Source organism: Typopeltis vanoorti, chromosome 12 (genome assembly GCF_054136105.1).
Source record: "Typopeltis vanoorti isolate ZY-2024b chromosome 12, IOZ_Tvanoo_1.0, whole genome shotgun sequence".
NCBI lineage: Eukaryota > Metazoa > Arthropoda > Arachnida > Uropygi > Thelyphonidae > Typopeltis > Typopeltis vanoorti.
Genome location: NC_143560.1, coordinates 71,007,872 through 71,034,715, shown reverse-complemented (window position 1 = coordinate 71,034,715; position 26,844 = coordinate 71,007,872). Strand labels below are relative to the sequence as shown.

At 36.1% G+C, this 26,844-nt stretch overlaps 1 protein-coding gene across 2 annotated transcripts in view; it reads right to left on the bottom strand.

Moving 5' to 3' along the window:
• The window catches only part of Arms (Ankyrin repeat-rich membrane spanning), a 640,210-nt gene that overhangs the window by 17,338 nt on the left and 596,028 nt on the right, over nucleotides 1-26,844 (bottom strand). For both annotated transcript variants that reach the window (XM_090402051.1, XM_090402052.1), the window contains one exon: nucleotides 1,974-2,266. In XM_090402051.1, the coding sequence (XP_090258177.1) occupies nucleotides 1,974-2,266 (293 nt within the window). The remainder of the gene's footprint in view (nucleotides 1-1,973; nucleotides 2,267-26,844) is intronic.

Sequence of the window (26,844 nt, the reverse complement as noted above, 5' to 3'; positions counted from 1 at the left end):
ACATTTGGATTTCTGTGCTCAGATATGGTCACTGGGATTGAAGGGAATGAAGTAACCTTGGAGAGAGAGAGAGAGAGAGAGTGCAGAGATGGATAACAACAATAATATCAGGACCGTACAATGTTCATTATGAGGACAGATTGAGGGCATGCAGATTGCAGAATTTAGTGGATAGAAGGAAAAGGGAGGATATGATCAAGACATTTAAGCTATTGAAGGGTTATTATTGTATTAACAAGGAGATTTTCATATGGTAGAATGAGGGGAAGAAGCAAGGACAAGAGACAATTCCTGGAAGCTGCAAAAGGATAGGAAGTAAGTTTTTTTTTGCATTGAGAGTAGTAGGAGCATGGAATGCATTGTCTGAGCAGGTGGTGTACATGCAGACAGTGAATGAGTTTAAGGCGTGGTATGATAGACTTCGTGCTGACTTTCCTAATGAGTTGTGACTCCATGGAGGTAAAGAAAATAATATAATATTGTTCCAATTATAGAGCAGTCTGTATAACTGCAGTTGTAGTCAAGGTGTTGGAGAGATTGATTAGGAATAGAGTAACAGGATTGGGTTGATGGACATAGCATTCTTTATGATGGTCAGCATGAATTTGTAAAGGGTAGGTCTTGTTTCAGCAATTTACTTGAATTTCATGTTGTTTTTTAAAATTTATTATTATTTTTTTATGGCACACAAAGACATCAAAGGTCATACTGTGCCAGGACAAAGTCATAGCAGAACATATGGTAACTGATTAGTGGGACAATCACAAACATCCATGCCCTTGACGGGATTCAAACCCATAGTTCTTGGCTGAAGAATGGATAAGCTAACTACTTGGCCAACTAGGCCAGCTTATAAGGTAACAAGTGTCTCAGATAAGAGAGAATCACATACAGTGATATTCTTGGACTTGTAAAAAGCATTTCATACATTACCAGATGATAAGTTGGAGTACAAGCTGCAGGGGATGGGAATAATAACATATTGGTTAGATGAACTGGAGACTAGCTCTCTGAATGATACCAGTGGTGTGTGCTCCAAGGTTCTGTTCTTGTACCCATGCTGTTCTTAATGATATATCATGTGGATTAACAGGATCTTCAGCTGCTTGCTGATGATGCAAATTTGGGGAGAATTATAAGTAACACTGCTGATGTTAATTCCCTTCAGGAAGGTTTGAATAGACTTTTGACTTAGACAAAGGAGTGGGGTTGTAGTTTTAATATTAATAAGTGCAGAATGTTGCATTTTGGAGTGCAGAAATATAAGGATGTGTACTATATTGACGGTGCCATATTGCAGGAGGCAGATGACATTTGAGATTTGGGAATGATGGTTGTCAGTAGACTGAAGTTTAGAAAGCATATTGCAAGTGATGCGAAGACTGCACATCATAGTGCTGCTATGATAAGAAGTACTCTAACTTGTAGAGATAGGGAAGTAGTTGTGCCACTTATAAAGCACTGGTCAGACCACACTTGGACTACTGTGCTGAAATTTGGTCACCTGGTTTTCAGTGTGATGTGAAAACATTGGAGAGAGAGAGAGAGGTTGAAGAAATGTGGATTGCAGAGTTCTTACATAACTTGAAAGTGATGAGCTCTGTCCACTGCAAGTAAGAGTGTAGTGAAGAGGAGGGGGGGGTGAGGAGTAGATTTTTTACATGGAGAATTGCCAGTAAATGGAATTCATTACAAGAATATATTAATGCCAGGAGTGTTAAGAATTTTAAGATTTGGTATGATAAATATGTTGTCAGTTGAATGAACCTCCCACAATGTGTCAGCCAACTCCATGGAGGGTGTAATAAATAATAATAATAAAATAATTCTCCAAGTTAGAGAATGAATGAAATGGATCCAAGAATTTTCATAATTAGCATATAATGAAAGTTTTTAATGCAGTAATATAAAGCAAGAGATAAACTTCAGGTATTTTATACTACAGACAGTTTAGAACCATCTTTATTACATACCTTATCTGAAGTAATGGTGAATCTCTAGGACTTCTTAGATAAAGGACATCTATTTCAGGAGGACTAGCAAAACTCCCAATTATAGTATTAGCAATATGAGTAACATCTGTATGGTCTTCTAGAGTATGTTCTTCAGGATCAGATAAAATAGGACTGAGGGGATTGGAAACAATGCTACATGTTACAAGCTCTCCTCCTCTTCCTAATGATAGACGTTCTTCCAGTGCATCTTCTTGGGCTTCTTCATTTAAAGTTTCCAGTGCACCAACAATCATTGATTCCTCCATTGTAACCTTAATAAAGTACAGAATTAAAAAAAAAAAAAAAAAGAATAATTTATTGTGTCCTGCTGAAAGTTGGGCAAATTATATCAAGTTAACTAATACAGAACTAATCCCAAAATCAAAGATGGATATGTTTATGCTAAAAGTGTATGTTTAATCATCAAATACACAGCATAGAATCCATTGGAGTCCTGACCTTTGCAACCTCCCTCCTTCCCCCATACACACACACACAAAAAAAAAAAAAAAAAATTCTTCACTGTAGTAAATTTTTCATATAAGTTGATAACATATTAGTTTATAATACAATAGTATAATAATACAAGTTAATTTTAAAAAATTGAAAAGGAAAATCAAACTCCACCTTAGAGAAACCTGCATATGTTATTAATACCAATATATAATGTTATTCATCTGATCTTAGTCAAAAGTTACAGAACCAAGAAAAATGGCTACAGACCTATCAATATATTATTATTATCTAACTTCCATGAAGTCAGAGACTCATCACAGGAGATACACACTATCACAAACAAAGCTCATCTAACTGTGCCTTAAACTGATTCAATGTGTCTATATTCACAATACACTCAGACAATGCATTACACTCACCTTGTAAAGAAATGCACCTCTCCCTTTGCTCAAACCCTCCTTATATAGTTCCCAGGGATGGCCTCTAGTTCTACACCCTACACAATCTATGAAAAAGTTTTTCAATGTTAACCTGGCAACAATCCCTGAACAACATATATGTCTTAATCATATACCCCTCCTTCTATACACAAGGCTTTACAAATTACATTTTTTCAATCTGTCTTCATACCTCACATTCTAAGACCACTTCCCACTTTATGAATCATCTCTGGACACTATCTAAAATATCCTTGCCACCATGAAAACCCAATCACCAAATCTCTGCACAATAATCCATGTGAGGCCTCATCAAGGAGTTATACAATGGAATCATAATCTTATTCTTTCTACACGTTAAGGTCCATTGCATCATTCTGATTATCCAATGTGATGACTTCACAACTTGTGCAATGTGCCTCATGAATTTCAGGTCCTTGTCCGCCACTCTGAGATCACTCATCTGCTCTACTTCTTTCAAAGTTTCCCCACTAACTGTATGCTTTGCATCCCATTGTTGCTTACCAAATTTTAAAACCTTACATTTTGCAACATTGAACTGACAGTTCCATGATGTTACCCACTCATACAATCTATTCAAATCTTCCTGCCACAACATCTGCTCGATTCCTCATAACTCTCCCCAGTTTTGCATCATCTGCAAACAGTTGCATTTCATCAGTTAATCCCATTCCAATATCATTAATGAACAAATTAAATAACAATGGTCCCAAAACATTCCCAGTGAAACACCACTAGTAACCTTCCTCCTTTGGGATACTGCACCATCAAACACAACTTGCTGATGCCTATATGAGAGCCAATTGCCTATCCAACTCACTAATCTATCATCCAATGCATCTGCTTCAGTTCAATTATCAACTTGTGGTGTGGCAATTTATCAAAAGGTTTTGCAAAATCCAAGTATACTACAATATATGCATTTCCCTTATCCATTACATTTATCATCTTGTTAGTATTAAGTAAGTTGGAAAAACATGATCTCCCTTTAACTATCTCATGCTGACAATCAAAGAGAATACTGCTGTTATCTACCAATTTCTGTATCCTAGTTCTCACTAACCTTTCCAATATCTTAATCATAGCCTAATCACCACCTTTATGCAGTAGACCAATTTTACCTTCTTTCCTATCTCTCATAGGACCTGCATTGTAAGATTCATATTAAACAGGCATTAAAATGCTGCTGCCACTTCCCTGGAACATTCCCTTAAGACACATGGTGATATGTCATCAAATCGCAATGTCTTATTCATCAAGGTGATTTATTTCCTCAAATACCTCCTGTTCACTCACAATTAAGCCATCCTCTCCTATGTCTTCTACAATTAAGATTCTCGTGATTTCACCTTGATCAGGATGAAACACCCTTATAAATTGATCACTGAATACCTCAATAATTAACTTCTGCAGCAATTACCATTCTGCCATTTTCATCCATTAACATCATCTTACTATAACCATTCTTTCTTCAGCTTGCCAAATATCTAAAAAAAAACTCTAGAGTTTTGCTAATTTGCTAATTCTTGCTAATCTCTCACCTCTGCTTTTCAATATATATACAAATGAAATATTAACAATCTGGAAACAGCATAACCCATTTGGTATACAAATGACCCCACAAATGAAGATAGATACACTACTATTTGCAGATGATCAAATAGTATTAGCTACATCAGAAGATGACTTACAAAGATCATTAAAATCATTAAATGATATCTCAAAGCAATATAATATGACAATATCCAAAGAAAAAACAAAAATAATGGCATTCAAAGGAGAAAATCCAATAAGAAGTAAAATAGTGATAGATAATAAAATACTAGAACAAGTAAACACTTTCAGATACTTGGGATGTGATCTATCATACGAAGAAGAAAAAGACATAGACACTAAAATATCAAACTTTGTCAAAGTAAATGGCATAATAAATAATATATTTAAACCATCCCTGGTACAAAAACACACTAGAATCAGACTATATAATGTCTTGTCAAAACCAACTCTACTTTACGGAAGTGAAACATGGACCATGAAAAGGAAAGATGAAAAACGAATTCAAACAGCAGAAATGAAGTTCCTCAGAAAAACAGCTGGATATACCAAGTGGGACCACAAAACAAATGAAGAAATCTTACAATCCCTGAAAATAAAACCAATTAATTACTACATAAGACAGTATAAACAAAAATGGCTAGAACATTTAAATCGAATGGACAACAGCAGACTACCAAAAATATTATACAGATACAAAATAAGTTGAAAAAGAAGAATCGGAAGACCAAGAAAGAGATGGCATGAGACCGGAACAGGTCACATGGCCTAAATTTCCATGTTAGGAAGAAGAAGAAGAAGAAGCTAATTTCTGCACTTTTGTTGTCCTTACTAACCTGAGTCACTCTCCTAGCTTGTTCTTTATACTCTTCACGTAAAACCCAGTTCTATCTTATTTCTCACAAAAAAGAACCATTTTCTTCCAGTATTATCTTTGACAACACTCAAAATCTTCTACACAAGATGTGATCTTTCTTCTTGGAATCACCCTGACATCAAGCCTCTCCTGGCATGAACACATCACAACCATTGCATCCTCAGCTTCTAAAAAACTAGGATTTCTCTTTTGCTGAAGATTTACTTCACCTCTGACCAGCTGTTAACCTTATACAAATCACAAATCTCTCCATCCATCGAATATTGCGCTCACATTTGGAGTGGGGCCCCTAAAAGCTTCTTCAAAATACTTGACTCAATACAGAGGAGGGCAATTAGATTGATTAATAACCTATCTCTTACCAACTCACTCCTCTCACTTTTGCACAAGCAGTTGGTTTTTCTGCAATATGAGTAGTCTATAAATATTTCTATAGCAAATGTTCATCTGAAATAACATCAATGATTCCCCCACTCAGTACTAAGTCTGTCGGAACATGTGCAGCTGCCAGCCAATATCCCTTCATAGTACAGCTCGAAATCCACAGAATAAGTTTCTTTTCCTCCTCCTTCAACAGTTCTACTGCTGTACTGTGAAAGAATCTTTCCCCTTATGTGTTTCCCAAGGAATACAATATACAGGCTTTTAAATCAAATGTAAACAAGTTCCTCCTTTACCAACCCACTACCGATATATGTTACTAATGTATTATAGGTCTATTAACCAACCTCTCATATATATGCTCAACAAAAAAATATTGACCATCCTTATACACACATTCACTACTACCAATATCCACTCTCCTTATACTGTATCCATTGTGATCCCCTTCCCCATTTCCCTGTCCATCTTGCACTCTCTTTCTATCATTATACTTACAACCAGTTCAGTCTAACCAGTCCCTCTTAGCTGATCTTTTGCTTCATCTCTTACTTCCTCTGCTCTCTTGTTTACATCACTCATTGCTCCTCCTTGCAGAAACAGTCTCTCTGATTCACACTAAATCCACTTAATTAAATGCAACTCATCACATTTGTAATTTCCATCCTTTTCTCAAATACAACCTACACATTTACAAACTCATCACACAGCTCTGCCTGCATACCATTCATGATTCCTACTCGCTGTCTTAAGTCATCATTATCATACCTTGGCAACATATTATAAAAATCCATTAAAAAAATATTGTTAATTTCTTCTTATCATTTTTTTGATATAAACTCCATACATAAGCGGTCACAAGGGTGCTGGTTGTAGCTCTTGGAGAAAAGCGTGAAGAAGATTTTTCTTCTAAAGAAAGTAGATGAATGAAAGAGGAGGCGTGGGGGAGTTGGTTCATTATATCTGAAGCTAAATTGCATATGGATGTTCAGTAACACTTCTGCCGTTAGATCTTAGAGCAAGGTTTCCCAAACTTTTTTTTCCATGGCCCGGTTATTTTAATACTTCATCTTCGTGACCCACTAAAATTTTTATGGCCAATATATATGACCAAGGTACACGTAATCAGTAAATACAAAAAAAATATGCTCTCTCTTGATGCTTAACTCAAACTGAACAAGCAGAGTGAGTACGTGGTGGGCAAGTAAAACAAACGCCAGACAGACAAATGATTCAGCTGGTGGTGTGGTTACCACCGTGCAGCCTTGCCATTAGTCGAGCTACTTTACCACGAAAAAAAAGACTGTGAAATGGCGATGTGGACGGAGTGCGTTTTTCGTCTCTATTAATTGAATTATTTATTCATTAGTCCTGATTAAAAGCTATTTACTTATAATTTAGAGTTTTGTGAAAAAAATAAAACCCAAAAACTAAACACCTAGTTTTCGAGAGTTTTTTTAGGCGACCCAGCATTTAGCTTTCGTGACCCAGTGCCAGGTCGTGACCCCATTTGGGAAATGCTGTCTTAGAGGAAGATAAAGGAATAATGGTGTCCAGTGTGATAGCGCACTTATGAAGACACCGGTAAAAATGCATAAAGAGAAACAGAATGTCATGTAAAAAAGTGACTGGTGTTTTTTTTTCTCTCCTAATTTCATTGGATGCAGCAATATCAAGGTTGCACTATACACATAGTCTGAACTAATATGATTGCTTATATTTTCTACAATCGAAAATTTTTTTTGAAATTTTAATAAAGCATTCACAAGAATAAAGAACATTATTAGTGCAAATATTTCACCCAGCAACTAAAGGGTCATCATCAGTGTATCAGCAAGCACAAAGTGAAGCCAGAATAAAGAACATTAATCCTATTTAAAGACGTGACTCACGCACCAGAGTGCCACCATGCAGGAAGCTACAAAATAAAATGAGAAAAACAATAAACTTCAAAATATAATAAAATAACAAGAGTTAAATAAAACGATTGAATGACACAGAATTATATATTAAAAAAAAGGGACGGGGGTTGAAGAAGAGAAGTATGTAACTGTTTTTGCCATTTATGAGAATGAGCCTCCCAAAAATTGGTAATGGATATACAGTCATTCCGATTGAAGTCTTGGTGGTGTAGAAGTGCTTTGGCACTCTCTTTAAATAACAGCTCAAACTTTAACCAGTACATATTTGGTCAGTGTCCACCCCCCCCATGTTGTGCAAAGCCAGATTTTTCACGTTTATTGTTGTTGATATAAAATTGGTGTTCTTGTAGTCTTTTCTGACCAAATGCTCGGTTTGTCCAAAGTATGAGTGGAGGCAATCATATTGAACCTAGTACATCAGGGAGGATCAAGATGGGGCTGTTTATTTTTTGTGGGTGATAATCTGGAGGAGAGTTTGTTGACAGGGAAAAATGTATGGACTAAACTGTATCTTTTCAGAATCTTTGAAAATGCTTCCAAGATGCTAGTGATGTATGGAATAGGGACTTGCTGCACAGATTCATGGTTTCTGGGGATAAGCTTGTAAGTATCCAGGATACATTTAAATTTTCTTAAGGTGAAGTTGAAGCTATTTTGTAGTGTGATGCATGGGATGGTGCTCAGCTCTTGTTGGAGATCTTCAAAATTGGAGCAGATACCATGTGCTCTATTAAGCAAAGATTAGAATATGCCAATTTTTTGATATGGGTGATGGGCTGAATCTTGTTGTATGTAGTGGCCTGTGAAGGTAGGTTTACAGTAAACAGATATTGTAAACATTCTGGATGGGGTACAGGAAAATAGGATGTTCAGGATGGCTAATTTATTTTCTGTCCTTTACTTTTCTAAGGTGAGATTGATGCATGGGTGTAGATTGTTGATTTTGGTTAAGGTTAGTACAGATTCTTCTGATTCTGGCAGATGGCAAACACATCATCCATGTCCTGTATCCAGAAGGAAGACCAAGATTGCATTGAGAAGAACACAGAATCTTCAAAATGTTCTCAGTAGAAATTAGCAAGTGCAGGTGATAAAGGACTTCTCAAAGCAGATTTTTAATCTGTTTGTAGAATGGTTTCTGCATATGAAATAAGCTGAGTGCATGAAAAAGTCAAACAGTTTGACTATGTCAGGAGGTAACTCTTCTGATAACAGTTGAAGAGCGTTGGACAGAGATACACTGATAAATAAGGACTGGAAGAACCATACTGTCTGCAGACTGAAAGGGTTAGGTTTTTTTATTTTTGTCAGAAATTCTGATTTTTCACTGAGGCTTGTGAGTAGCCTGTAAGTGAGTTTAAAAGACAAGCTAGGAGTTTGGCTAGGTGATAGCATCTGTGCAGTCAACTATGGGTTTGAGTGTGACTCCTTTATGGATTTTTGGTAGACCATAGAAATGTGCGGTTTTTTCAAAATGAGGTTTTTTCAGTTTGATCACTCTGTTGAGTAGAGAATTCAATTTGTTCCAAGTAATCTCCTAGTAAGTGGTTTGATCTTGTAACAGAAGGGAAAGTAACCCCTCCCCCTCAAATTCTGCTTTTGACCTGATGACAATACAGCAGTAGAAAAGATGATACTACCAAAACAGTGGCATAATTTACTTATTTTTCATCCTTATAATTTTCTGAAAATCACCCTTTTTTGATAATAGAATGTTATCAACTTATTCATCACTTAATATTTCCAAATAAGATTCAGATTTCACATTAATTAGAATATTTTTAACATAAACAGTTTTTCTGTAACCTGAAAAAATGCTAGCTTAACTTTTGAATCTAATTATTATTATTATTTTCTTGACCTCCATGGAGTCATTGGAGGCCAATACTAGTCAACACAAAGTCTATCATACCACTCCTTAAAATCATCCAGAGGTTGAACATTCATCACCCTCTCAGGAAATTTATTCCATACTTCTACCATTCTCCATGAAAAAAACTTATTTCTTATCCTTTTACAACTTCCAGGGATGACCCCTTGTCCTTGCTCCTTTCCCTTGCTCTACCATATGAAACATCTCCTCAGTGTTAATATGATAATAACCCTTCAACAGCTTAAATGTCCTGATTATATCCCCCCCCTTGCCTCCTATCCACCAAACTCTGCAGTCTGCATGCCCTCAGTTTATCTTCATAATGAACACTGTACAGCCCTGATATCATTTTTGTTATCCATCTCTACACCCTCTCCAAGATTAATTTTCATCCCCTTCGCATCCCGGTGACCAGATGTGGTCTGATCAAAGCTTTACACAATGAGACCACCACACTTTTATCTTTCTTGGTCAATGATCTCCTCAACATTGCTGAAATTCTCTGAGATGTTTTCCCAACCTTTATAATATGTCCTCAGAACTTCAAATCTCTATCCACATTCACCCCAAGATCCTTTTCATCCTCCACTTCTTCCAGTACAACCCACCAAGTGAGTATGAAGTATCCCATCTGTAGATCCCAAATTTTAAAACCTTATATTTAGTTGCATTAAAGTGACATTCCCAGTCTATTCAAATCCTCTTGAAGAGCCAAAACATCAGCACTATTACTAATAACCCTCCCAAGCTTCACATCATCTGCAAACAACTGAAGATCTCCCGTAGTCCTGTGATATATAGATTGAACAGCTATGGTCCCAGGACTGAACTCTGTGGAACTCCATTTGTAGCCTTCCTACTCCCTGATACTGCTACCCCATATGCAACTTTCTATATCTATCAGAGAGTCAATTATCAATCCAATTCACTAACCTGATTTCCAAACCCATATGATGAAAGTTTATTTTTCACTTGGTTAGAGTATAATAAATTTAGTTTAATCCTTTATCCAAGTGTGAGCAAACAAAGTTTGCGCCTGAAAGTATCTTCAGGACTGGGGTAAAGTGGTACAACACCAGGGCACTCCTTGCAAAGGTGGAGCAAGCCACTAACACTCCTATCTCAGTATCTCCCATAATGCAAAACACATCTCCTTGCAGATATGTCTAATGTTATGCATTAAGGGAAGGGTCACAACCCAGACTAGTTTTGACCTTTATTGAGGTCTCTTCAGTGGGAGCCAGGCCCAAGTGGAGATACCAGGCAGAAGCATTAGCAGGTCATCTCTACCTATAAGAGTTGCCAAATGGTGTGCCACCCTTTTTTAATAAATTACTCTGGATTTAGAGAAAGATGTTGAAAGTTTAATAAATTTAGTTTAATCCTTTATCCAAGTGTGAGCAAACAAAGTTTGCACCTGAAAGTATCTTCAGGACTGGGGTAAAGTGATACAACACCAGGGCACTCCTTGCAAAGGTGGAGCACGATACTAACACTCCTATCTCAGTATCTCCCATAATGCAAAACACATCTCCTTGCGGATATGTCTAATGTTATGCATTAAGTGAAGGGCAAGGAGTGCCCTGGTGTTGTACCACTTTACCCCAGTCCTGAAGGTACTTTCAGGCACAAACTTTGTTTGCTCACACTTGGATAAAGGATTAAACTAAATTTATTAAACCCATATGATGACTTAAAAATCAACTTATCATGTGGCACCCTGTCAAATGCCTTGGAAAAATCCAAAAAAAAATGACAAGTGTATGTATGCTTTACCCTCATCCACCAGATTACTAAACCAAGACCATTCTTTAACAAATCCATGCTGGCTTGCATAAATAATATCACCCACATCTGCCCAATTCTGTATACACGTTCTAATCAATTTCTCCAAAATCTTAGCAACTACAGAAGAAATACAAACCAGCCTATAGAGTTTGATACCTCCATTCTACAACCACCCTTATGTAATAATTAGAAGAAACACACGTATAAACCACAGTGAAAATTATTTAATTGTAAATATTTCATCCTAAATCTTAGGATGAAATATTTACAATTAAATAATTTTCACTGTGGTTTATACGTGTGTTTCTTCTAATTATGAACGCACCACAGGTTTCGTTATTTAAAAAAAAAAAACTTATGTAATGGTACTACCTTCCTTCCACCCTCTAGGAATATGCCCCATTGCAAGACTTTCATTAAACAGCCAAGTTAATGGCACAGTGAGTTCCATAGCACATTACTTTAAAACACTTGGTGAAATTCCATCTAGTCTACCAGCCTTACTGACAATTAGCATATGCAGTATTTGGAATACATCCTCTTCATTCACTTCTAACACCTCATCACTCATTATCCTTCTAGTAATAAAGCCTGTAGTTAGAATTAGGATGGAACACTCTAATAAAGTGATCATTAGATAGCTCAACTATGTCATCTGCTTTAGTCACCCGATTCCCATCTCCAGGGCCGGATTTAGACTTGCTGAGGCCCTAAGCTATACAAAACCCAGAGACCCCCCTACTGTTTTAAATTACATCAGCTGGTCTTTTTGTTTTTTTATTTGAGGCCCCAGCAGATTGCGAGGCCCTAAGCTGTAGCTTTTTAGCTTATACGTAAATCTGGGCACTGCCCATCTCCACCTAGCAAGATAATCCATTCACATTTTCTTCTCACCACAAAGTGAAAAAACTTCTTGAATTCTCCATGAATTGTAGTACCAGTGTCCTCTCATATTCTATTTTTTCTCTCTTTACAATACTAGTCACTTTCCTAGCCTGAGTCTTATACTCCTCATGAAACTGTTTCCACTGCTCTCTTTATATGTCTTCCATGATCTCCTTTTCTTCTGCAATTTCCCTTTTATTATTATTATTATATGACACCTCTAGGGAGTCCAAAGACTCATAAAGGAAGGGCACCTCCTCCACAACTCTGTCTCCACCACTCAATCCACCAACTACAACTACTTTCATCATCTACACCAGGGCTATCCGACCTTAGGTAATCCGAGGGCCACATTAGGAAAAAAAAAAATATCCAAGGGCTGCATCACAATGCGTATCTAGTAATTTGGTGAGCAGCAGCGACACAACCTCGAAAGCTGAACAAACGAACAAAACTAATTGCTCATTAATCGCGTGCTCACGTTCCCTGTGAGCACCCGGAGCATGCGAATCAGAACAAAACAGTGTAAAAATGCTTCTTTGACACATCTAATATTTGAAAAACAATTGGGTATGTAGTGATGTAAAAACACCAAATAAAATTATCAAAATCGAGATTATCGATTAGTGATAGAATTAAAATATCTAACACGCATTCGATACAAATTGTAATTTTATTTTTTCACTCATGAAAATCAAAACCCGTGGGCAGTGCTTTGGACAGCCCTGATCTACACCAATGGCATCTACTGCTGACCACCACCACTAGCATTTTCATAGACAGTCACAAACATCCATGCCCATAATGGGATTCGAACTCATAGCCTTTTGGCTGGAGAGCGGATACGCTAGCCACTCAGCCAACCAGGCTGGCTTTTATCATCCATTTGATTCACAGTTGCTTTATCTTCTTCACTTGAGGTATACAATCTGATATTCCCATCAACAATATTTTCTTAAATATCTCGCTTGCACTAATGACCACTCTTCCTTCAAATTCTTTAATCTATTGTACTAGTTTCTAAGTCTATGATAATCACCAGGGGTGCTTAAGGGTCAAAGCTGTATAACTGAGAAGAGACCTCCACATTGCCTTTAAAGGAATGCAGAGAACCGACCAGGGCTTCTGACCTAATGTCCAATCCTCACCTTCTCGTGGCGCACCCTGTTGGGTATCTACCTGGATACTGAATGAACGAGGATAGGCTGGCAATTTGGGATTTAGCTGACCAAATTGTATTCCTATTGGCTTAAACCAATATACAAAATGATGGTACAACATGACAAAATTTCATGCCGGCTGGGGCGTTGCTCGGTTAAACGAGGCCTCTGTTATTTTCGCCAGGGAACCAGGGCGAACAGCGAAAAGTCAGCTACTGGAACAAATCTGAAAACACACCCCCAACTCAACATCACCAGAGTTAAAGATCGGCACTATCAACATAAGAAGCCTGAATGGCAAAGAAATGGAGCTAGCAGAGGAATTAGATAAGTACCAGATAAACATAATAGGGGTGACTGAAACAAAAAAAACAAAAACTGGTGAGATCTTTCTAAGCAATAAATACAAAATGTTATATTCAGGCAAATGACAATCAAGAAAAAGAAGGAGTAGCCATTATATTCAACACTAAATGCGAGGCTATTCTTCTTGAATGGCAGGCAGTTTCAAGTAGAGTGTTGTGGGCAAATATCAGAATGGGGAACTGGACAATGAGACTTATTTGTGCCTATGGTCCCACAGAAGGCTCTACTAAGGTAGAAGTGGAGGAATTTTTTGAGGCTCTAGAGAAAGCTACTGACACAATGAAATAGGAAAAGTTGGTCCTTGTTGGGGATTTAAATAGCAGAGTAGGAAGTGATTGTCAGACATACAAAAATGTTTTGGGAAAATTTGGAGAAAAGAGTGAAGCTAATAATAATGGCAAATATTTGTTGGATTTCTGCTATGGACATGGACTGGTTATTACTAACACCATGTTCCAACATAAAAATGTGCACAAATTCATATGGAGAGAAGAGGCAAGAAATAAGAAAAGTCTCATTGACTATGTTATTGTTGATAGTGATGTTTTTTCCCTTGTGCAGGACACCAGAGTGTACAGAGGATTTGAAATTGGAAGTGATCACTATTTAGTCTTGAGCAGGATAAAATTGAATTTCATATTGAAAAGAATAACATGTAAGAAAGTTTTAAAGTGAACAAAAATTGATCAGCTCTCAGATGTGAACTGTAGACTAAAATACACAAAGATTATTGAAGAAAAAATGAAAGAGTTTGAGAACAGGAACCAAACTTTAGAGATTCAGTAGCAAGCCTAGAAGAAAACCTTGAATGATTCAGCCAGAGAGGTATGTGGTGAGGTTGTCTGCAAGGATAGAAAAATCAGAACTCCATGGTGGACACAGGAAGTTAAAGAGGCAGTGAAGGAAACGAAGAAAGCATATCAAAAGTTCCTGGCAAATAAGTCAGTTTTTGCTCTTAGAGAATACAGAGACAAATGTAAGAAAGCTAAACACTGTAAAACTAGCTAAACAAAAGTCATGGGAGGACTTTGGCAAGAACATAGAAAATAAATATCAAGAAGGTGGCAAAATATTTTGGAGGTTATTGAAGAAGCTTAGAAATGGAGGAAAGAGTACTGTAAAAGGAGTTAGAGATGATAAAGGTGACATGAAAATGGGAGAAAAAGATATCCGTGAAGTATGCAGTAATTACTTCGAGAAATTGCAGTGATAGCACAGTGGTAAAAAACACTCAACAGGCATACATATCCATACTTGAAGTAGAAAAAGCAATCAAAGGCTTAAAATGTGGAAAGGCAGCAGGAGTAGATGATATTCGAACAGAAATGCTGAAGTATGGTGGTATAAAAGTCTTGCAGTGGCTGCACTGCACTGCATAGTTCAGAAGGCCTGGACCGAGGGACAAATTCCCGATGATTGGAGTAGAGCTCATAGTACCCATGCATAAAAAGGGAAATAAAACTGAAATACAGAATTACATAGGTATTTCCCTATTGAGTGTTCCTGGTAAGATATATGCAAGTATACTTGAGAAACGTTGAGAAGAATTGTAGAAGAAAAGCTTGGTGAAGAACAAGCTGGATTCCGGCCAAATAGAGGCTGTCATGATCAGGTTTTCACTTTACTACAAATAGTGGAGAAATCATGGGAATATAAAAAAGATCTCTATTTGAGTTTTGTAGATCTGGAAAAGGCATATGATAAGGTGCCAAGAGAGAAGCTACTCAATATGCTACAGTGATATAGTGTCAATGGAGCATTATATCAAGCAATACTTAGTCTTTATTTGAGTTGTAAGTCAGCAGTTAGAATTGAAGGAAGTACAGGAAGATGGTTTAATGTTAAATCTGGTGTGAGACAAGGATGTACATTATCTCCTCTGTTATTCATTATCTATATGGATCACATTATGAAGGAAAGTGGTATTAAACATGATATCAAAATTGGAGATGTCAATGTCAGCTCTTTGCTTTATGTGGACGATGTTATACTTATCAATAAATCCACTACGAGTCTGCAAGATTCCTTGACTAAATTGAATAACTGTTGTAATAGATATGGTATGAAGGTCAACAATAAAAAGACAAAGACAATGAAAATAGGCAGAATTGTTGAAAATGTCAACTGTGTTGTGAATGGAGAACCTGTGGAACAAGTAAAACATTTCAGCTACTTAGGCACGATTTTTAGTGAAGATAGTAAATTAAATATGGAAATAGACAACAGAATCAATAAAGCTAGTATAGTAGGAAGTCAATTGAATAAATTCATATGGAAGAAGAGAGAAATTAGTGGGAATACTAAATTAGCTGTATACAAGACAGTGTTCAAACCAGTTTTAACTTATGGATCTGAGAGCTAGGTCAGAAGTAAATCACTTGACCAAAGACTAGAGACCGCAGATATGCGAGTCCTGAGAAAGATTAGAGATGTGAACAGATGGCATCAATGGCAATATCATATTAAAAACGAGGATATTAGGAAAGAACTTGACATTGTCAGCATCCAGGAATGCGTTAGCAGAGCTAATCGCAGGTGGTATGGTCATTTAAACAGAATGGGCAAGGAAAGATTGGCAAAACAAGTGTTCTCTGCCAGGTTGGCAGGAAAATGACCCAGACGAAGACCAAGATATAGGTGGTTTGATAGAGTACAAAGTGCCTTAGACGACAGAAATATAAGATCTGATAATATTGGAGTCTTGACAAGTAACAGACTGATTTGGAGGAAATTGTAGATAGAAAGTTACTAATGATGTAATTCTTTTCATGTAGTACTATCATATACTGTACATCCCTTGAAGGTACATGGCAGGAATTTGATGATGATAATCACCTGCCTTATAATTCCACATAACTTCCTTCTGTTTAAACAATATAAATTACACAATAACCATGGTAATTAAATTTAATGATATGAAAGTACAGATATTTCGTACTGAAAATAACAGTACATTATCAGTGTGTAGAAATAAGAAAATCAAAGAAGAGGAATACAACGTACATACAGCAGTCGCTGGTTTACCAATTAAAAACTGTTGTTGTGTGCTAGAAATTAATATTAATAAATAATATTATTAAAAACTATTTTTAATGGTTACATAACATAAGAATCTCCGAAACTTTTTTTTTTGTGGGGGGGGAGAGACAATTGTTCTGATTCAGATTTGACTGATGTAAAAGGGCTTTGCACTTTCTTTGAAATGGTATTCATATTTAAACCTGCTTCTATGGAGAAAATGAGCTTCATCCCACTGGATACTGTGTTTAGTGTCAATACTATGTTGTGCCAGACCAGACTTTGGAGGTTTCATCTATTCGATATAAAATTGATGTTCATTAATTCTTTTTTCCACAGAATGGCCTGTCTGCCCAAAGTATGTTAGATTACATTCATAAAGTATCTGGTAAATGCCACCTACTGATAGAGGTGACAGTTTGTCTTTTGTAGATGGCAACAGATTAGAAATTTTGTTGATAGGAAAATATGTGGGAATGAGATGATACTTCCCCAAAATTCTACCAATCGGTTCAGAAATATAAAGGATTGGAACCCTTGTGGTCTGTTGAAGAATCCTGAGGTGTTGGAACATAGGAGTCAATTATCTGCTGGATTTGATTAGGATTGTAACCATTAAATTACATTAATATTTTGATAGTGAGAAGTTCTTGTTGTAAGCTTGAGGGATAGGAGCACACATGTGCTCTATTAATTAAAGACTTGATAACACTGAATTTTTGAGAGGCATGACGAGCAGACTTTTGATGAATGTATCTGCCAGTAAAGGTGGGTTTTCGATAAACACTGGTTGATAAGTTACCAGAGGCTGTGAATGTAAGAAGGATGTCCAAGAATGGTAAACTACCATACCTTTTCTTTTTCCATGGTGAATTGAATGCGTGGGTGAAGGCTATTGATCCGTTGCAGGAAAGTGGTAAGTTCATTTTCAGAATGAGGCTAAATAGCAAAAGCATCATCAACATAATGAAACCAATAAGAGGGTTGGGGAGAATGGATGAGAACTAGGTATCTTCCAGATGGTTCAAAAAATAGTTTGCCAAAGGTGGAGACAGAGGACTACCCATGACAGTTCCTTCAACTTGTCTATTGATCTTGTTTTTCCAGCTGAAATATCCTGATTCTATAACAAATTCAAAAAAATATGCAATGTCAAGAGGATAATCATCATACAGCAAATTAACAGTGTCAGATAATGGAATGTTGGTAAAGAGGGAAACAATGTCAAAGCTGACTAACAAATCCGACTCTTGTATTTGAATACCTTTGATTTTGATGGAAGTTTTTTCAGTTGGCTATGCTACCAATTATATATTTGGTTTAATCCTTTATCCAAATGTAAGTAAACAAAGTTTGCGCCTGAAGAGGTGCCCCAGTCCTGAAAATATTTCAGGTACAACACTTGGACAAAGGATTAAATCAAATATATAATTGGTATTCCTTGATTTTCTCAAGAAAATGTGTGGAATTCTTGATAAATGATCTGGATTGTCCAGTATGGGCAGTTAAGAAACGTGATAAAAATTTAGCAATTCTATAGGCGGGAGAGTCAATATAATCACGATGGGTCTTACTGGATAACCTTCTTTATGAATTTTTGGGATTCCATATAAATGAGAAGTTGTCCAAAGTATTTTGATCCCAACTAACAACTTCATCAAGCAGCTTATTTAATTGTTTAATTTGTGTTTTTGTAGGATTATAACTAATTTCTTGTTAGGTGGAGGTATCCTTAAAAAGGCGATCTTATCTTCCTCTCATAGTTGGCCTTATCCATTACCACTACAGCTTTTCCTTTATCTGCTTTCAAAATAGATATATCGTTCTTTTGTCTTAATGAAAACAGTGCATGGTATACGTAGAACGATATCCAGTAATTCGTCATCCAGGGTAGCTGAAATCCTTCTTTCAAGATCTAAAATAGATTGAATATTAGATGTGAAATCAGTTTTTAGTCACTCGAAGTTGGTTCTGTAGCAAGGAAAAACTTGCACAAATACAAATTGCATGAGCTCCAAGCTACCGAATAGTTTCTCTAAATCTAGGCAACATAGGAATAACTTTCATATCGCAACATTTTTTGAGAAAGGCAATCTGAGGGCAAAGCTTACCTTGTAAAACTAATAATTTTCCTAACTTGCCTGTTTGTTTAGTAATTCATCCTATGAAGGATAATAAGTATCATCTTTAAAAGTTCCTTTGGCATGACTATGAACAATAAATTACACAATAACTACAGTAATTAATTTTAATGAAATGAAAGTACAGATATAGTACAGATAATACAGATTAGGTGAGTGACTAAGATGATAACAGGTCTATGGAATGAACCATATGAGAACAGGTTGAAGATTTGTGGGTTGCAGAAACTAGTTGATAGGCGGAGGAGGGGAGATATGATTGAGACATTCAAATTGCTAAAGGGATTCTATAGGATTAATTCAGAGGATATTTTTGAGATCAGGACTGGTGGTGGGAGAACTAGGGGACACCTATGGAAGCTGGGCAAGAGTGTGGTTAGCAGGGGTGTTAGAGCTGGGTTCTTTACTTTTAGAGTGGTAAATGAGTGGAATAAGCTGTCAGAGTCTGTTGTGGGTGCTATGACGGTGAACGAGTTCAAGACAAGGTATGATAGATACTGTGAGAATGCAATCGCATAGTTATGTGGACATGATGTTTAGGGCCTCCCTCGATGAGTCTAAGGACTCCTGGAGTCGTCCGAAATAATAATAATAATAATATTTCATACTGAAAATAACAGTACATCATCAGTGCATAGAAACAAGCAAATCAAAGAAATGGGAATACAAAGTACATACAGCATTCGGTGGTTTACCAATTAAAAACTGTTGCCAGGTGCTAGAAATTAATATTAATAAATAATAATATTTTTAACATTATTATAGAAACAGGTTTAAATATGAATACCTTTTCAAAGAAAGTTGTGAAGCCCTTTTACATCGGCCAAATCTGAATCTGAACAATTGTCTCTCTCTCTCAACCATCAAACATAGTTTTTAATAATATTATTTATTAATATTAATTTCTAGCATGTGGCAACAGTTTTTAATTGGCAAACCACTGACTGCTGTATGTACCTTGTATTTCCGTTTCTTTGATTTGCTTGTTCTACGCACTGATGATGTACTGTTATTTTCAGTATGAAATATCTGTACTTTCATTTCATTAAAGTTAATTACTGTGGTTATCGTGTAATTTATTGTTTTTTAGTCATACCACAGGTACCTTTAAGGATTCCTTCTGTTTTGATACTTCCACATGCTTATTCATGCTCCGAGTCAGGGCTACACAGTCACTCTCACTAATGGAGAGCAAGTATGTCAATCTTAGTTGCAATCTGATCCTCTGATGCCACGACCAAATTCAAGACTCTTGATTTTCGTGTTCACTCCACCACATGCTGCCTAAGACAGTTATTCTTCAAGAAATCTAAAAATTCAGTTCTCTTACTATTGCATGATGTCTCCTCTGTCCAGTTTATATCACTATAGTTGAAGTCCCCCATCATGATCGTTTGCTCTGCACTTGCCAAATTAATTTGCCTAAACATTTCCTGCTTGTCACCATCTATATCCACTTGTCTGTAGCAATATCCCACCAAATATCTTGTCTTATAAATATCTAACTCACACACTATATATATATACCTCAGTAGTGTTATTTCCATTGAGATTCTCCATTCTGAGAGCACACAATTCATCATTTATCATAAGTAACACCCCACTACCACGTTTACCTTACCTACCCAGGAAAAGTATGCTATACTCTTCGATTTCTATCCCTGTTAGAATATCCTCCTCAGTTAACTGATAGCAACAACATTGGTGAGACTGAGTCAATCAATGCCACAACCTCATTCCTTTATTCCTAATGTTCCTAGCATTTGCATACATAAAAACTGGTGCATTGCCAATATTCTTATAGCCATTATTACTCCCTTCATACTCCACCTGGCTCTGTAATATGGTGTACACCCCATCAGTTCTCAAACCACTATATCCCCACATGAGGCCACTCCTGTAATATTGTGTAATTCCAGTTTCCTTGTCCTGACATGCTCACTTGCCCAGAAAACAACAGTCTCTCCAAATATCTGTGCCCTTTTGAATTCAAATGCAATCCATCCCTTGCATACAGCTCTCTTCTATCCTCAAACTTAGTCCATGCATCCACATATTCCAGACCTCTTTTCCTGCACATTCTTGCTATCATCTCATTTGTCATCACTGCTCTTCTTCTCCATTCTGCATTATCATACTGAGGCAACATGTCTTTCTTCAGACATATTTCTGTTGCACTATGTCTAATATCAACCTTAAATCTCATGCTACATGACTCATGCTTCCTCTCAGGTCATTTGTCTCAACCATTGCTATCATCTCCTCCACACTTTCACCCCTCTTCACTGTCACACTCTGTATCATTTCACCATTCAAGCATTCCTCTGGCACTCCCTGAATCATTGAATCTCTATAAGTGACACTCCAAAAAGATTCATTCATCCTTCTCTCATTAGAATCCCAACTCAATTTCCTCTATTCTACTGTCTCTCCTATTTTCTCACCTTCCTCTCTTACTTGCTTTCTGATGCTGTTCTCTTACCTAAGTTCTTTACACCTCTTGTTTTTTTCATACAAGCCAACCTCTCTATTCTCCCAAGATCTTCATTCATCCTGCTCAACTCAGTCTTCATTTCTTCCATCTCCTTTCTTAAGAGTTCTATTTCTCTCTGCACACATTCTGCTTGAAATTGACATTGATAAACACAATCATGGCCTTTGGACTAATCATCTTTGTCCACTAAACTGTCCAAGACTAAATCTCCATGTAGGTCTTTAATCTTCTTTCCAGCCCCCAACACACTACTGGCATCCACAAACTGAAAATCACCCATTTCTGAAGTACTATCTCTGCTGCTACTAAATCTCAAGATCAATTTTCCAAGCACCTCCTGCTGCCTACATTTCATACAGACATACACATTCCTGTCTTGCACCTGCCACATTTTTAAACAATAGGATGTGTATATACTACATGCGTAGCATCCTACGAAATTATCAACTAGGTTATGAATAACATAGTCTTTAAATGGGGAAGGGCTAGGTGTAGTAGTAAAACTGACGGCCATCATGCTGAATATAATTGATGCATGTGAAGACAATATTGAACACTAAAATACTAAGAAAATACCACAACATTATACAAAAATATCGTCCATTTGAATAGGGAAAACTTAAAAACCAATAAGTCACAAAATAAGCACAATAATATCTTTCCTTAGTACAAATACTTATCTTTTCTTAACAACTCACATAACATGCTGCATCTAGTAGTGTAGAAATCATATTTATTTTTGAATAAAATATCAAATCTTTTATTAATTCTTCACAAGTAAATATTTTATTGTTCCTACTCAAAAAAAGTCTTATCTTCATATTTAGATAAATACATTTTCAGAGCTGTAATAGCTGAGGACACTTTTGAGCAACATTTAAACTCTTGGTTTTGGTATTTTCCTCAAAAAGCTTTAATAAAATTAGCAGTAGTTTCATTAAAGGATACTAATTTCAGCTCAATGTATTTAAATTGTTGCTGATTGCGTATATATTTATTTCTCTCTGTTTGTTCTTAGCATATACAAAGTAGAGGCATCAAGTACATCAAGATATGATTGTAAGAGAGGTGATGAGAAGAGCAATGATCACAAATGGCATATTTAATTAGTAGTAAAGAAATCATAGTTTTCTGTGCAAAAATGATAAACAGTTCTTTCCTTCACTTCTGTTGGCAGATATTATTAACATCAAATGTCCATGGAGTCAGAAACTCATTATGGGAGGTACACAATCACACACAAACCTCATCAAACTGTGCCTTAAACTCATTCAATATGTCTGCATTCACTGCCTCAGTAGATTGGCAATCAATTTCATTTACCAACACTCTCCATGCACAGAACCTTTTTCTTACTCCTTTGCTCATATCCCATCCCCTCACACAGCTTCAGAGATGGCTTCTTATTCTACCCATCCCATTCTATGAAAAGTTTCTTCCATGTTAGCTTGATAATAACCCTTGATCAACTTATATATTTCAATCATATATTCTCTCCTCCTCCTGTTCATGGAGATTTGCAAATTACATTTTTTGAATCTGTCTTCATATCCCACATTCCAAAGACCAGTTACCACCTTTATGAATCTTCTCTGAATCCTGTTTAACATATCCTCATCACAATGAAAACCATATGACCAAATCTGTGCAGAATAATCCATATGAGGCTTCTTCTTCAAAGCCTTATACGATGGAACCATAACCTTTTTATATCTGGTTGGAACAAATGACTTGCAAGGACATGTGAATGAGGTAGCATGTGAGAGAGAATTTCAAGTGTGTTGCCAAGATATGACAGCAGAGAGGAGAGGAGAAGAGAAGAGCAACGATGATAAATGGCACATTTTATTAGTAGTAAAAAAATCACGGCTTTCTAAATCTCCATAACTTCTTTAAAGCAAAAATAACACCTATCCTTCATTCTAGTATAGAAAATAAATGAGAATAAAAAGAAATCAGGTTTTATTTGTGCTTTAAGGAAGTTATGGTATGCAGATTTAGATAGTCAAGATGAAAGAAACTTCTGTTGTTAAGAATATGAAAGAGAGAATGAATTCTATTTCAACATAGATCCAGGAAAAAAGAGTAGCAATAGTTAACGGTGTACCACTTTGTGCTGAAGTTATTGATTGATTGAATTCATTATGAAAAACTTATAAAGCTACTACCTTTAACTGCAATTAGCATAATTTTAGTTACCACCACATTCTGCGCCTGGATTGCACACATAATATGCACAAATCAGATTGTAAATGAAAGTAATTCCAGAAAATGGTTAAAAAGGAATGTAACTTAAGTGCAACTGGAAGAATGATGGTACATTGCGCCCTTTGATTGGAATAGGCCTAAGTTTGATTCTCGTTGCGATGGGAGGAATCTTTATGTGGACTTTTTCAATCGAAGGTGAGTTAGTCGATCTCATATAGAGGTAGCGGGTTTTATCTCCCAGAAAACTCTGGTTTTTCATTCCACATACAGACAAATCGGCCCTTCAGAACACACGCAATTTACAGACAAAAAAATACTAGTTGTGGTGGTCGGCAGTAGATGCTGTTGATGGAGATGATTGGTAGAGGTTTGGTGTAGTGGTGGAAACAATTGTATAGTAGGTGTTCTCTCGCAATGAGTCTTCGGACTCCTTGGAGGTGTCACGAATAATAATAACTTTCTTTTTAAACTTTAGGGGATCTTTGTGTGAGTGACTGGGGGGGGGGGATTGGGAGGAGACCATTCCAGAGACAAGAGATATAGATGGAATGAAAGAGAAAAGAACTGGTTAAGAATATTTGAACTGGACATGGAGCTGAAAAGTGAATGAATATGAACCAGCAGTAAAAAACTACAACTCATAACATCAGATGAATTCACTGATTTTATTTCACCTCAGACAGACAGATAATGAAAAACAATTAATTACAAAATTTAAAAATAAATAAGAATATCATATCATAAATAAAAATCATATCAAAAGTTTCTAGCAACTAAGTCAGCAGATGTACTGAGAGAATGTGAAGATAAATGTAAGAGAACTAGTAATGTTTAAAAGTAGCTGAACAAAACTTATGAGAGGAATTTGTAAAGAATACAGAAGAAAAATATTATAAAGATGGCAAAATGTTTTGGAGGATACTGAAAAAAGTTTAGAAATGGAGAAAATATTATTGTAAAAAAATAAAATAAAATAATAAGAGACAATAAAGGCAAAATAAAAACAGAACATAGAGACAAACAGGATGTCTGGAGTAATTATTTTGACTGTTCAACATATGCAGTGGTATGACAAGAGTAACTGAAAATATTCAAAAAGAATGTCATTAGAAATATATATTAGGTATCCAGAGTTCGGAGAAATTATTTATTGATATGAGATGTAATAGGAAGCAGTGGCGCCAAGGGACCCTGCACCCCCCCCCCCCCCCAAAAAAAAGAAAAAGTTAAAAAACACTAGAAAATTTTCCAAAATACTTTTCCTAATTAAAATTCATTTTTTATTTATGTTGTGTCATCTCTTCTATTTCTATACTACTTATGAATTAGGGGTCACATAAGGTGAGAGAACCCTATACTAGTGTTTCTCGACCTATGGTCCGTGACGATGGGACAGGTGGTCCACAGGCTTAGATTAACCAAATAAATCTATATATTTTAATTATCCAAACAAAACAAATTAAAATTGAATAATTAAGTAAAAATTATTAAAATAAAATGAATACTTAAAAAAAAAAAATAGCAGCAGAATGTTCATGGAATGAACATTCTGCCACTATTTTAATTTGTAGCGGCAGAATGATGAGTAATAAAAGAGGGGTGAAGTGAAAAACAATATGGTTTTTCGCCGGCAAAGGTTGGTCAATTGGTAGAGCCTCTGCTACTAATGGCTCAGTAAGCAAGTAAGTTTGAGCATGGTTAGTAGTTGGAAGGGGAACAATCGTTCGATGCTGTTGGCACACTCCCCCCCCCTCGATGAGTCTTTGGACTCCCTGGAGGTGTCTAATAATAATAATAATAATAATAATAATGGTTTTATTGCTTCCACCTTCCCTTGCTGTTTTGTCAGATCTGAAGTGAATATGTGTTATCCACATGACCACAATTCAACCAAATGCTTGTTGTTTATTGATTTTTATTGTTGAAGGTTTTTCCTCCTTCAACCAAGGTTTAATATATCTTCAGAAGTGCTAAGTAATACTAAGTAATACTTTTTTGTGTTGTGAGTTAACTCCAGTATTTATATATTTTTTGGAAATTGCACGAAAAGCAAGCTCACAATTAAGTTGAAATGCTAACTCTCTTCAACCAAATTCCAATAATATGTGAAACTTCCACAACAGCATTTACTATATATATATCTTAGTTTTAACACGTTTACGAATTTTAACACTTTCGGTTGAATTGTACTGCTGCTGAGCGAACTCACACAATCTAATTAATAACAATAGTTTTTAGTTAGATACTGTGTTTGCTGGTGCAACATAAAGTTTTGCTTGAGTCTATATATACAGCATAGTTTCTGTATGAGGGGACATGTGATTTATTAATTAGTGTCGTTTTTATCCCAGTTGTCTCTAATTGCACTATTTGTTGAGAAATATATTACACAGACTGCTTATACCTTATTCACTGACATAATAAAAGTACTTGTTTTTCTTGCCTCTGCAATATAGGGGCTATTGGGAGAGGGCGTGTTGTTTACCGCGGGAGCAAGTTATTACTATCGCTATGCTCTGAACGTGTTTCAGCTTTTTTTCATTTGCGAGGTATATGCGAAACTTTTTAATTTCTTTTTTCGAAAAGTAAAATCAGGGGGTGAGAGTTATATGCGAGTAAGTATGGTATTTCAATTACGGATAAGTACATTGGTACCTTGTTTTAAATGGAAAAATATCTTGGATGACAGTGATAATACAAAATGAGTTTGTAATGACAGTGATAATACAAAATGAGTTTGTAATGACAGTTTGTGTGTAGTTTCTGAAGAGAAAGAGGTCTGTAAAGAATCCACAGAAACACAGAATTCCCATCAGTTGCGATGCGATAATATTAATATGCTTAACGAAAGGAAAGATTTGCTGACTTGGTGGACACGCGACCAGTGGATTGCATTCAAAGGTAAATACAATTGGTTATTTTCTAGGAAATTTTTCTGTTTTGTGACTTTTCTCCCTTTATGGTAATTATGCCTATATTATTGTGTTATTATTCAACAATTGTTTACAGTTTTGAATGTGTATATAAAGTCAATATCAACAGTAGCCTGATTATGAACGTGTGATGAAAGGGACGGGGAAGTTTGGAGCTTCACTGGATAGTATTCAAAAGGTAAATACAATTGGTTATTTTGTATAGGACCCCAAAACTTATTAGTTTAGAATTTAACCACTGGGAAAGGGTTTGTGTCCACCTCAAAATTCTGAAACAGAATTTGGAAACATTTTCCGAATAACTTTTTATAAGAAATTTCTGTGATTTCACGATCC